Source organism: Amborella trichopoda, chromosome 3, assembly GCF_054954075.1.
Source record: "Amborella trichopoda isolate Santa Cruz 75 chromosome 3, AtrichopodaSantaCruz75HAP2 v2.0, whole genome shotgun sequence".
Classification (NCBI taxonomy): Eukaryota; Viridiplantae; Streptophyta; class Magnoliopsida; order Amborellales; family Amborellaceae; genus Amborella; species Amborella trichopoda.
Window position 1 is genome coordinate 47,218,812 of NC_142338.1, and position 14,522 is coordinate 47,233,333.

The following is a 14,522-nucleotide window of genomic DNA, read 5'->3' on the forward strand; positions in this document are numbered from 1 at the left end:
TTTGTGTTTTATTCGTTGTTAGTGTTTCTTGTGTTGGTTCTTTGGAGGATACCGTGCATGGGCACTCTCTCACACCCTTAAATTGTCTTTGTGAGTAGAGAGGAATGATACAATTGTTATGCGAGGATTACGATGGCTTTACAGCTTGAGCAATTAGCTCACTTTAATCTCTCTCTCTCTCTCTCTTCGGGTGTTGTGAGCGCATTCAACGGTTTGCGATGCTCTAGAACGTCCCTTAGAATCTGTAAAAATGGCGATTTGGATTATTTTTTTTTAATCCATAATAATACTTTGAAGAAATGTTGATTTGGATTTTTTTTTTTTTAATCTGTAAATATGGCGATTTGGATTGGCCTTGCCTAATTGGATTGGGAATTGTCAATGATGAACTACGTCCTGTAAAATTCAGAAACCAGCCGGTTTTTCCATGGCACAACTGGTTCTTGCCGGTTCATTAATAGAGATAAAACTACGGGTATTTTTGTTATTTAAATTTATGTTCTCAAATCAGGACAGCCAAGGGTAATTTCTTATTTTGCTCAAGGATCTTGGTAGATCAAATTACTAAAATACCTCTTGTTCTTCAACATTCTCAACCATGAATAGGGGTGATAGGATGTTTTATGTAACTTTTTTACAAGGTACCTTTATGAAATGAAACTCAAAAAGTAAACCTCATAATGCCGGTAGGATATTTTGAGCCCTCCATTGATTTTGTAATACAATTTAAGCCTTTTAATGATATTTTCTTTTTCAAATGCTGACAGTACAAAAAAAGTGATGACAAATGTCTCTACAATGGTTTCGACAAAACTCTGACAGAAGGAGTTCTGATTTGGAAAGTCCGTTCACCTTAGAGGAGATTAGACGATAGTTTTCTCACGTCTTAGAATAAGCTCCTGGCCTAGATAAGGTTATTAAATGGCTTCTTTCCCAATTTTACCTGGAAATCATCGAAAATGACTTGGCGAAGGTGTTTGAAGAATTGCACCATAGGGGAAAGATAAATCAAGTTGTGAGCCCTACTTTCATAGCTGTGTTTGCCCAAAAACATATCACAGTTGTTGAATGACATTAGGCTGATCAGCCTACTTGTCAAGCTTGCGGAAAATATTTGCTAAAGTTTTGGCTATTAGACGTTATAGAAAATATTTGCTACAGTTTTGGCTATTAGACTCAAAGGTGTACTCGATGGAATATCAGGATCAGGACCACACAACCTTCATCAATCCTTGACAAATTATGAATGGCATTGTAACAGCACAAGAGTGTTTCAGATTGCTGGGAAAGCAAGAGTAGTGCGTAAATTGGACTTCAAAAAAGGTTATGCTAAGGTTGAGTCAGTGTACCTTATGTAAATAAAAGAGATGGGACTTGAAGATAGATAGAGGACTTGGATCAATGGTTGTCCAATTAACACACAATATTCAGTTTTGATATAAGGGAAAGTTGTGGGCTACTTCCGGGCTCTAGGGGTATTTGTGAAAGAGGGCCCTCTCTCCCCTTTCTTATTTACATTAGTATCTAAGTCATTCAGCTCAATGTTCAAAGTAGTGAATGACAAAGTTTTGCTTAGCGGATTTGAATCATCTATTGGACGGCCAATAATATCTCATTTGTAATGTGCAGATGATACGTTGGTCTTTTCGCGATGCCTTGCTTTCCCCGGATAAAAAATTATGATCGTTTCTAATTGTTACGATGTTGCTCTAGGCACGAAGATAAACAAGGAAAACAGGTCTTTGCCCAGTGTTTGGATGTGGCTCTCATTCTCTACTAGCCAAGTATTTAGGGATGCCATTGCTATCTTACGAGTGCAATTTGGGACAAAGTGAAATAAAGATTTCATACCAAATTAGATATGCAGAAATCAAGGTACTATCGTTCGGAAGTAGGATCACTGTAGTCAAAGCCATTTTATTAGATATGCCAATCTATAATTGTTCTATGATCGGAGTACCAAACACAGTGTTCAAGAAGTTGGAATGCATAATGAGGGATTTTCTTTGAAATGGTTTGGATGAGGAGAAGTTATATATGGTAAGTGGAATTCTGTTTATGCTCCAAACAAGTATGGAGTCCTGGGCATTCACAAGGTAAAGCCTTTAAACGAGGCTTCATTATCGAAATAGTGGTGGACAGCAGCAGAGGCCCGAGTCCATGTAGAAATCTTTGATTAAAAAAAAAATAATTACAACAGAGAGGGGAATAGGATCCTACTGAAGAAGTTAACAGCTTGAAAGCCTGCCTCATGTATAGATTACATAAAGCCTCGTTTCATTCGGTATAGTAAGATGCCGAAGCTCTTTTCTCACAACTTTCTAGTAAGGTGCAGAAGGTGAATGCAAGAATTATGGAGGTGGTCTCTTGGGCTAGATGACAAATGCTGCAGCACATAAAACTGAGATCCAGGGAGTCTTCTCTGTGAAATCCTTGTACAATTTAACATCAATGAATGGGCAATCCCGAACCGATGCTGGTCCCTCACAGAGTTCATGCTTTTTGCTTGCATTGTGATTCGCAATGGAGCCCCAACAATCGTATTGCGAGAAAAGGAGATGCTTCTCAATGACATTTATCTAATGCAGTATTCACAAACTCGGCTGGTTCAACAAGAAAGTGCTGAATATTTATTTTTTTACTTTCTCATCTTTGTTTTTAAAAGTTTTTACAAAAATACCCTAAGCACAAATAGATTTTCTAAAATCCATTTTTTTTACTATATGCTTTGTTTACCCATACTTTAAATATATTTTTTATATTTTTTTAGATTTTTTTACTTTTATTTTTTTAATAGTTCTAATACAGGTCAAGACCTACCTGATTAGGCCGGTTGAACCGGCCAGTTTACCAGTTACTTGGATCCCTTTTGATTTTTTGAATACTGGTATGAAGGATTGAACTCTTGTGTGTTTCGTTCATTGCCCCTTCGTCTAAGACATAGCTTTGTAGTACATTGAACTCTCACTCATATCCTTATATAGTTTATAACATCAACATAGCTTTGTAGTACATTGAACTCTCAGTCATATCCTTATATAGTTTATAACATCAATAGGTAACAGACCCAAACCGATTATCTGAAAAAAAAAAAAAGATAACAGACACAAGCACTTTGATCTTGTCGGTCCACCACAGAGCTCAGACTTTTGTTTGGATTGCAATTTGCAATAAAGGCCACCAACAATTGATATGTTGCCCGAAAATGAAATGGTTCTCGCTAACATTTTTCTAATGGGCAAAAATGATGAAGAACTAAACTTTCATGTGTTCCTTCATCGCCCCTTTGTCTATCCCCTATAGAAGTAGATTTTTTAGTGCCTTTGAATTTAGCTGGTTCTCCCCACTAATTTTTTTCTCCCATGATGTCTCTCTCATTTGCCAAGTTGGGGATCAGTGTAAGGCTGAGAATGGGTCTGATCGGGTATGGATCCACCAAGATCTGGATTTGAATTCGAAAAGTATATGGGATTCGGATCCAGAGTGGACCCGATTGGCTCCAGAATATTTGGATTTGGATTTAGATCCAAAAAGTATGCATGGGATCCGAATCCAATTGGATCCAAAAAAAATATTTTACATCTATAAAATAATATATAACAAAAAAATAATATAAAATATATTTTAAAAATACCATACAACATATATTTGTGTATGCATATAAAATAATATATAATATTTAAATAATTAGGTCGCATCCAGATCATATCCACCTGTAACTGGATCCAATTCCAAATTACCATTTGGATCCGGATCTCAATCCAAATCTTGGACCCATACCCAGATTTGGATTGGTTCGAAATTTGGGTTTCTGGTCGGATCAATAAATTCTCAGCCCTGGACCGGTCTATGGAGAATTGCTATTGGTAGTTTAAAAAGAGTAACAGTAGAGTTTTTTTAGCAGAGATCAGGTTTTCATTTTGCGTCTTAAGACATGGCTAGAACGGAGTTTTAAGAAGTTTCCATAGAATATCTTATAAATAAGTAGTTTTATTTAAGCCGAATAGCTTCCCCCTGCTTTAGGTTGGATAAAGCTCAATTTTGATAGAAGTGTATACAAAAATCGTATTATGCTCGAGATTGGTGATGTACTTGGGGATCAAAATGCAAGTACTCGTTTATCCTACTTCCGTCTCTAGGGGACATGCATAGTGAATGAAGTTGGACTTTTAGCTCTAAATAAGGGGTTGAATGACTCCCTCACAATTCCTGTCTAGTAATTATAGAAGGGAATTCAACAAATGTTATCTCATGGTGCATCTCGTAGAAATTACCTCTTATGCTTTAAAAAAATAAATAATGTTCGGACTGAATGGTCTATTCGGAGAGGAACCAAACAACTAATTCTTTTATTGACAAAATTACAGGCCTATTAGAAAAATAAATAAATATTCTAATTTAGATGATGAAAAAGGTAAGAGGCTTTCTCTTTGTTCTTTTCTCTGGCCTTGGAGTAGGTCTATGAGCTTTTCATGGACCCTTGGTGCTACTTGAAATTCTGATTTTCATTAGATGGATATACATCTTTTTTACTTAAAACTTTTCCAAAGATAGAAAAATAAATAAAAAATCTCTATAGAAGTATCTGTAATAGTTTATCTAAGAGAAAAGATTGTTGAGATAATCCTAAATTGGAAAGAAAGTCGTCGAATTTGAATGCTTCTTGAGATTGAAACAAGTAGTGAATAGAGATGGCAGTGGACCCGACCAGACCCGGGACCCAATTGTTGACCCGATCTCGGGTTTGGGTATGGGTCTAATTTTTTAACTCGAATTATCGAGTCTGGGTCCAGTCGGACCCAACCCGTATCCGTAAACCGTTGGAGATAAATAAACCCTATATATTTGGGTATATTAAGGATTGCATACAATAAGAACTCGTAGTCATCTTTAGCTATTAAACGACAAATCATAGGCTTGAAATCTGATGGCGGGTGATAGTGACCTTATTGCCAATAATATGGGTATATGATGGTAAACAAAAAAACAAAAAAATAAAAATAAAGATCTCATAGTCATAGGGTGGCAATGGATTTGACCAGACCCGGGACCCAACAGGTACGAATATGGGTCCAATTTTTAGACCCGATGGGTCAGGCCCATGTCCAATGCTTGGACCGGAATATTATTTGGGTTTGGATCCAGGTCAGAGTCTGAGTCCAACCAAACCCGACCCATTGCCACCCCTAGTAGTGAAGGAGCAAAATTAAGAGAACATGCTCGGGGATGCAATTGTAGCGTAATGCCCTCCAAATAACAACACTTCTTCGTTGTTTTTTTTTTTTTGGGCTAATCAGCGGGGATAAAGCCCCTACCCTTGGTAGGAATTGAGCCTTGGACGTACTATTGCAAATCATCAAGTAAGGATGGCAATGGACCCGGACCAGCCGGGTGTACCCAACAAGGGTTTGGGTATGGGTCCAACATTTGGACCAGGGGGTCGGGTCCTATTGGAACCGACCCATACCCATAAACTGTTGGAGATAAAATATTTCAATCCCTATTTGTTTGAATGTATTAAGAATCATATTCAATAAGAACTCGTAGTCATATTTAGCTATTTAATGACAAATCATATGACTTGAAATCTAATGGCAGGTGATTGTGACCTTGTAGGAATATGGATATATGATGGTAAAAAAAATGACAAAAAAAGAGCTCATAATAAGGGACCCTTACTATAGGCTTCTTTTTTTCTTTTGCTTTTTTTTTTTTACCAAAGGTGCAATGGACCCGACCAACCCAAAACCCGAAAGGATAGACCTAAGGCCCGACATATATGGGTATGGATTCAACTTTTCAACCTGATGGGTCGGATCTAGGTTCAAAACTAGACCCCGACTATTATTCAGGTCTGGCTCCAATCGGACCCGACCCGTTGCCATCTCTATTATTGTCGAGCGCTAACCAATTAAGCTCAAGCTTTTTTTTTAAAAAAAAGTGATAAGTCAATAAGGAATTGAGCCCAACAGAGACCTCGTCGAGGGACGTGACAGTACTATCGCCACCGCAAGTTTATCGAACAAGTCGAGTGGAGGGAGACACAGCGTATGCAACCTTGTGACGCTCTCTCTAGTATCGGGTGATTGTACCATGCTTTACTTATCAAACGCCATATGCCACATATTGCCTTCTCTAAAACAAACTGTTTTTATGTTACGGTGTACAAAAACTCAGAAGCTAGTAACTCGGACTTACATTTTGATGACTCTTGAGTATCTTTGAGTTGAGTAGTCCGACTCGATATTTTTTTTTAAAAAAAAAAGAAATGAAAAAATCCAAAGTAATAAGAATTCATTTGTAATATTTTATTTATGTTTTCTATTTTGGCAAAAAATGGAAAGTGTTTCAGCTATAAATATTTATTTTTATATATATATTTTTTGAATTATTTTTAAATGGATGAAGTCTTTATAATGCCTAGGTTTTATGAAAATAAAATAAAAGCTCACCTCAAATCCTAGGCGAGAGAGCAGTTTCGACCATGGAAATCTCCATGATGGTTCTAAAATCATTTTCCAACACCGACGATGAAATTCGAAACTCAAAAAATGATACAAATCTTATAGATCTATGAGCACTAAACTTTAGGGCAAAATAGATGATCTAGATCATTTGTTACAATATAAACTATCCTTAGAGCTAGAAATCCTTCCTTTGTTTTTTTCACAACCATAATGTTCTATTTAAAAGTTTTCTAACGCTCAAATTGCAATTTTCGATGAGTTATGAGGTGAGGCTTTACATGTTTTGATAAAGGGTGCAGCCCTCTCAAACCATTTTTCTTTCTAAAACACCCTCATAACAAATTTGTTTTTTTTTTCGAAATCCATTTATCGCTATTTTTTAACTTCATTTCTAATTTTACTCCAAAAAATATTCTTCCTATTTTTTGTATTTTTATTTTTTACATTTATTGAGTACACACGATAGGGATGCATGTCTCGTTGTAATACAAGCGTTTGAGGTGAGGTAACATGTGTTTGGGTAGCTCTTTCTCTCTCTAACATGTGTTTGAGTAGCAGCTCATTCTCTCCAAACATTTGTTGGGCTACCTCACTTTCTCTCTCTAACATGTGTTTGGGTAGCTCTCTCTCTCTCCCTATTGAATGAGCTTGGGCTTAGTGATCCCATTGTCCCCTTCTCTCTCTCTCTCTCTCTCTAAAGTGAAGAAGCCTGGGCATTCCCATCCCTTTCTTTCTCTCTCTAGGAAAATGCATGCGGCCTTGTTCCTCTCTTTTGAGCACATCACTACTACTAAATTAAATAAGCTTTTCTGTGTTATTTGTTTCTTTCGAACCGATGTAAAACATTAGAATCTTTAATTTATTCAAACACCGGAAATGCACCATTGTTTTTCTCAGCTCTTTGGTTTATTTTTACAAAAACCAAACTTTTGCTTCCTATGTGCTTCCATGAGGCCTACCCAAAGTTTTCTTTACACGTTCGAATAAATGCAGAGTACATATACTGTGCTCCTGCAGGATCATACACTACACATCTACTCTCTTGGTCAAAACAGCTAGCTAGGTTGTTTTTTTTTTCTAAAATTTTGGGAACTATATAACAATTACTAAATGATTATTTTTAAAATAAAAATGTTGAATTATCAGTTTTTGGACATTTAGATCTAGCCTTTCAAAAATTGGACATTACATCTACTCTTCAGTCTTGAGGTATTAGTTTTTTTTATTACAATAGAGATTTTATTTCTGATTTTTTTTTTTTTTTGTGATTATTCTATGGGTTGTAGATATAAGAAGGGTTTCGATATTCTCCTATAGTATAGAAGACTTATACTTCTCCTACCATCCAGTCGTTTAATTTTGATCAAGTACGTTACTCATCATTTGATCTTAGATCCAACACCTTCAAATATTTTATTTTTAATTTTTTTTATAAAAATTGTATGAATATGAAATTTGGTTCATGACATCTTCTCATTGGGGGGTACCTATAAAAAATATTAAAAATATTTTACAATAAAATAAAACGATCAAAATGCCTCTTAAAACTTTTAAGTTATTTTATTTTATTGAGAATATTTGTTTTATATTTTTTACAAATGTGAAGGATTGGATGCTCAAAATTTGGTGTCAAAATGTTCTATATAAAAAATTTAAAAATAAGATAGTGTGGAGACATGACATTGTGATTGAAACAATCTTAACCATTCATTCAAGATGGACAATAAGTTCTATGTTGTAGGAGAAACGTATAAAGCTTACCTTGTAGATATTACATCCCTAGAATTTAAGATCTAAAAAGTATCCCTTGTCTTGCCCGAGGGAAGAAATGGATAGTATACTCCCTAGGGAGGTAATCTTTTAACACAAATGAATAAACAAAGAACAAACCTGAAAGACTAATAGAAAAAAAAAGGCCCATTAATTAAGTGAAGAGAGCATATCTCTTAGCCACCCCTCATTCCTCCCCCTCATCTTCATCCCACCACCACCACAGTGCCACGTGGCAGTACTTTATCCACATGGTTATGAAACTTGAACTCTTCCCCTAGATTTTTTTTTCCATCAGAAATAATAGTTTACAAAACAGAATAAAATAAAAAGAAATGCCATTCCTTAACTGTAAACCCATAAGAAATTAATTCCCATAGTAATAATCTCAATGAAATTGAAGGCCCCTTGTTTTTTCCACCACAAACCCATGCCTCTCTCTCTCTACCTGGAAACCACCCACAAGTTTTTTTTGTCAGTTTATTGTGATTAATTCACCTCCATACATCAATAAGAGGCCCTTAAGTCTCTCTCTCTCTCTCCTCAAATCTAGTCAAAGCTTTCTCTCTCCCCAATATCTCTCAAATCAAATTCTATTTTCTCCCTTTCTCTCTCTACACTCTATTTTCTCCCTTTCTCTCTCTACACTCTCTCTCACACAGCCACCCCAATATGTCTCCAATAACAATGTAACATTTCTCTCTCTCTCTCTCTAACCAATCCAAACACCAGTCCAATCTCTCTCCTCACCCCATGCAGTTGTAGTCCAACCCCTTGGGCTTTTATTCTCCACTCCAATGTTATCCATCCCTATCTCCCCTTGAGAGATCACCAAAAACCCACCCCAAAATCAGCTCCAAAGAACCATGGCCTCCTGCACAGTCTACACCACCCATTCTCTCTCCTCTTCAGGCACAATCTCCAAAACCAGCATAGGATTTCTCCACCAATCTCCACTCAGACCTGAAAACCAAATCATATTCTGCAAAAGAACCACCAAAAGACCCAACTCTCTCTCTACAATCACATGCTCAGTTCCTGAATATCCAAAGACTGTAGTGATTGGGTTAGCTGCTGATTCAGGATGTGGAAAAAGCACCTTCATGAGGAGGCTCACAAGTGTTTTTGGGGGAGATGCTGCACCCCCAAAGGGAGGAAACCCAGATTCAAATACTTTGATTAGTGATACAACAACTGTTATTTGTTTAGATGATTACCATTCATTGGATAGAAATGGGAGGAAAGTGAAAGGGGTGACTGCTCTTGACCCCAGAGCAAATGATTTTGATCTGATGTACACTCAGGTTAAGGCTTTGAAAGAGGGGAAAGCAGTGGAGAAGCCAATTTATAACCATGTGAGTGGGCTTTTGGATCCTCCTGAGCTTATTCAGCCTCCTAAGATCCTTGTCATTGAAGGACTCCACCCCATGTGAGTTTTTCATACAATTTGATGATTATTTATTTTAGTAGCCTCTCTTCATGTTGTTGTTCTCTGTTTTGGGAAGATGTCTCTCTCTCTCTCTCTCTCTCTCGATATATATATATATATATATATATATATATATATCACACACTCTCTCACACACACACACACTCTCTCTCTCTCACACACACACACTCTCTCTCTCACACACACACTCTCTCTCTCTCACACACACACACACTCTCTCTCTCACACACACACACTCTCTCTCACACACACACAAATTTCACAATTGGAGCTCTCTCACTCAATTTTGATAACTTAGCTCTCTCTCTCTCTCATTCAATTTCACAATTTGAGCTCTCTCTCTCATATTCAAGTTCACAATTTGAGCTCTCTGTCTCTCTCTCTCTCTAACAGCAGTATTGTATGAACCTGACTGGTGTTCCCCATTTGATTACTCATAATCTAGGAGATCATGTTATTTTAATGGTGCTTATTATTCTCCTTGTTGTTTATGGTGGGATATTCTTCCCCGTTGTTACACTTCATCTATGTTATGAAACATGAGAGTAACAGTACGTTATTAAACAATAAAGTAATATTTTTATTAAAATAATCACTTGGACATCGGTTTGCAGCTTGCTGGGGAGGACAAGGGTTCAAAGCTCCTTAACCACTTTTTCAATAAAGAATCATATTATATTTATTGCTATATTTATTACTATATTTATTTTTTGATATATTTTACAAACTTGAACAAAATTCTAAGGTCTTCTTCTTACTTGCTGTGGTTTCTTCATTTGTCCTTCTAATTTCTAGAGCATTTTCTATGGAGCTCTTATATAGGAAACAAATTCATCTTACAATGTGATGAGCATTATCCTCATTTTGAACCTTTTTTTTACAGGAAATTTATTTAAATACTCTATTTTTTAATTATCTAGTATTTCACATTTTTTTCAACTATTCCAACTCAAAATTATTTTGGTGAGCATTTTAAGACGAAGATCAAAACAAATTGCAATTTTGCTGCGTCCTCTCTCCCCTGATAACGAACCAATTACCCATGTTACTTTTATGAGCAAGTATATTGTGCTCCCTCAGGAGTATGATTTACTTCTACTCCCTCCATTCCATGACCTTTTTGTGGGACTTTTTCAATCTGAAATGTTGGGAACCATTAACAATTACTAGATGATTATTCCCAAAGGAAAAAATTCGAAATTTGAATTTTCTACCTCTTAGATCTTATTATTTGAAAATTAGATTGTTTCTATTCAATTTTGGGACGTCATTTTTTTTAATTGCTTAGAGGGTACAATTAGGGGGAAAAAAATTATTGAGATTACGTGTTAAAAAAGTTATATTTCCAACATATGGAATCCTAAAATTAACTCTAATAGAATTTTATCTGAGGGAGTAAATAGACAATATACTCCTGAGAGAGTAGGATATCTTTTGCCTTCTTTTATATGGTTTTCTATCCCTAATATCAAATTTTAGAGAGCCTCTTCCTCCGGCCTATCGTGAACAATAACTTATGCGTTCCTGATATCCGGAGGAAATGAGGTTTTTCTTTTTTGGAAAAGAGTCGGGGCCTAATTGGTTAGCGCTTGATAATTTGGATGGCCCTCTTCCCACTAATTCCAAAATAATAATAATAGTAATAATAAATTGTAAGGCTTAACGTTTCTAGATAACAAAACTGTCACTCTATCGGTCCTTACTTATCTCAAAAAAAAAAAAACAAAAACTCAGTCCTTTTCATAAAAGGATAACCTCCTTTCTTGTGCAACTTTTCTTCTTCTTTTTTTTAAAAAAAATTGTTAACAAGAGCAATTTTTATTTATTCATAATTCTTAAAGATGTATAAACATCGAAAATACTCCTAATCAAGCTCACTCCAAATGGTTTGAAAAAAAACTATGATGATGATGACTACTAGTCAGGCACCCACAATTCAAGAGTATGGAGTATTCTAGGATGTGGAAAGTGGAAGCCAACACTACTATTTGGATGATACTTAAAAAGGATGTGGTTTACATAAAATTGTAATCATATTCGTAGAAATAAGGTTGTGAAGTTTTGTACCGTCTATTTTAGTTAGACATGTGTATTTGATGCATCTTTTAAGACACTATTTTAAGATAGTGTCAAATGTATACCGTCCAAATAAAATGGATACGGCAATATTGCGTCTACGGTAAGATTATAACATTGTATAAACTTTTTCTTACTTAAAAAAAGGGTATATTAGAGTATTCCTAAAATGCCCTTCCATACCATTTGCCTAAATCCCCTTGCTTGCCTAGATGCATTGTATTATTATTTGATGAAAGATATTAAATTTTGGTAAGAAAAATATTTTTGGCCTCCTTTGCAAATTCTTAAGGTTGATGGATTTCAAACAACTGCATGGCAAAAGTAACACAAAGATTTTGTGAAATTTTCCCAGGAGGCCTAAATTTCATGACTAAATTGGTTTGTCACTGTTTTCTTTCAGCAATTTCTTTGTTTCAAGTCATTGCATGATTTAATGCTCATTTCTCATCACCCATTTGTAATATTATTCCATATGATTTTTCTATTTGGTTTTAACCAGTGAAAACAAAGTATAGGGCTGAGCTGAAGATGCTACTTCCATTTGTAGGTATGATGAACGAGTGAGGGAGCTTCTGGATTTCAGCATCTACTTGGACATCAGCAATGAAGTGAAGTTTGCATGGAAAATTCAGGTCTAAAATGAAAAACAGAATTCAAATTTTCCTCCTAAACTTGCTGCTTTGTCTCTCAACTTTCGAGTTTTGGTGTTGCAGAGAGACATGGCCGAACGTGGGCACAGTCTTGAGAGTATCAAAGCGAGTATTGAAGCAAGGAAGCCAGACTTTGATGCCTACATTGGTAACCCCATCTCTCTCTCTCTCTCTCTCTCTCTCTCTGTGTGGAAATTAGCTGTGTGTCAGTTAGAATATCCATTGTCCATGACGATAGATGATAAGTTGTAACCGATTGCCATCACTTGATCAATTTATTTGTCAGCAGTCTATGAATAGTATGAACCTATCCTCATCTGGATAAACCTGACCAACATTTAGGGTCCCACCAAACCCACTCATGATCATCTCTCTCTCTCTCTCACACACACACACAACCCCACCCCACCCCCAAAACACACACGCACAAATGCTTTTATTCAGTTCTCTCTATCAAAAATATATTTACCCTCCCTCAGGAACTCTCTCTGTCTCACACACACTCATGACAAAAACTTTTTGCTATTCAATCCTCTCTCAAACTTCACCTCTCTTCAGAAAAAAAAAAAATTCCCCTTCTTTCTCTTTTAAAATCCATTTTTGACTCTCCTCTATCAGAATCCTCTCTCAAGTGATCCCCTTTAAAATTCATTTTTGTCTCTCCTCTATCAGAATCCTCTCTCAATTGATGTGGGTTCCTGTTCCTTCATGTGCAGATCCGCAGAAGCAATACGCAGATGCAGTCATCGAAGTCCTGCCGACTCAGCTCATTCCCGACGATAATGAAGGGAAGATATTGAGAGTGAAGCTTGTGATGAAAGAAGGGGTCAAATACTTCAGTCCGGTTTACCTCTTTGATGAAGGATCCACCATTTCCTGGATACCATGTGGTAGGAAGCTCACCTGCTCCTATCCAGGCATCAAATTCTTCTATGGCCCAGACGCCTACTTCTCCAATGAGGTAATTAATAATAACTCACCCTTTGCACTTCATGGGGTATCATTTTTTATCATGGGGTATCATTTTTTATCATTCTTTTTTTAAAAAAAGAAAAATTAGTATAAAGAATAAACCCCACAAATGATCAATCATCAAATGGCCTTGTATTGGGTTTAATACTTCTTCTCTTGTATTTATCAGGTCTCTATTCTTGAGATGGATGGACAGTTTGATAGATTAGATGAACTGATATATGTGGAGAGCCATTTGAGCAACCTCTCCACGAAATTCTATGGCGAAGTCACACAACAAATGCTTAAACACGTAGACTTCCCAGGAAGTAACAATGGCACAGGTCTCTTCCAAACCATAGTTGGGTTGAAAATAAGGGACCTCTATGAACAAATTGTAGCTAGCAGGGCAGGGGCTACTTTGGAGACTGCCAAAGTTTGATCAAGACAGGATTCTCTCCCTATGAGTTCTCTCTCTTAAGTCTGTGCTTATCAGTCGACTTTTCCATTGTCAATATGGAATTCTCAGTTTAAATGTCTAAAGATCCTTAGCACAGGAGATCATAATATGTGTAGTTTATGCTGTATGTGGAGAATGTATTGTAGAGGTGATGCAGATCCAATGTACTCACCTAACATTTTTCAGAGTGTTGGGGCAATCAAATGGCTATCTTTTGTGAATCCAATCGGGTTGGCAGCTGTGTGCTCCCGCCATGCTCCTCTCTCTTTCTCTCTCTCTCTCTCATGCACACGCGTGGACACAGGTGCACATATAACAGAGATTCTTATTGGAATATCTCCCCTCTAATGTTTCAAGTGTTAATACATCCAAGGGCTTGCACTAATACATACCGATCTTGCCTTCCGAGCCACTTGACGGACCATGATTATCTCTCTCTTCCTGAAACAAACCGGTTTCCCTATCTTCTCTCTCCCACTCTCTCTCTCTCAAAACCTTTACACATTTTATCTGACATATTTGTTCGAACATTTCTGATTTCATATTTCAAGTGTTAGCACATCCAAATGGCTTATGACTGGGAATACAGATCTCGCTTTCAAAGTCACTTGCTCCCACCATGATCATCTCTTTCTCTCTCTTTTGGAATGCTACTAAGTATGCAAGGACTCCTCCTTGTATTTAGAAATCATTTT

General features: G+C 36.5%; 1 protein-coding gene across 1 annotated transcript; it reads left to right on the forward strand.

The window, feature by feature from the left end:
• The first annotated feature begins 9,049 nt into the window (after positions 1 to 9,049).
• PRK (phosphoribulokinase) lies at positions 9,050 to 14,053 on the forward strand. The gene is made up of 5 exons (XM_006854039.4): positions 9,050 to 9,666; positions 12,314 to 12,398; positions 12,480 to 12,564; positions 13,133 to 13,377; positions 13,558 to 14,053. Exons 1-5 carry the CDS (start codon positions 9,104 to 9,106, stop codon positions 13,807 to 13,809), a joined length of 1,230 nt encoding a protein of 409 aa, XP_006854101.1. The 5' UTR covers positions 9,050 to 9,103; the 3' UTR covers positions 13,810 to 14,053.
• Positions 14,054 to 14,522: the final 469 nt, after the last annotated feature.

Excerpts from the sequence above, each read along its gene's own strand:
- PRK (XM_006854039.4), top strand. The coding sequence starts at position 9,104 with ATGGCCTCCTGCACAGTCTACACCACCCATTCTCTCTCCTCTTCAGGC. Across the intron at positions 12,399-12,479 it reads AGTTTGCATGGAAAATTCAG|AGAGACATGGCCGAACGTGG; the intron begins GTCTAAAATGAA and ends TTGGTGTTGCAG. Across the intron at positions 12,565-13,132 it reads AGACTTTGATGCCTACATTG|ATCCGCAGAAGCAATACGCA; the intron begins GTAACCCCATCT and ends CTTCATGTGCAG.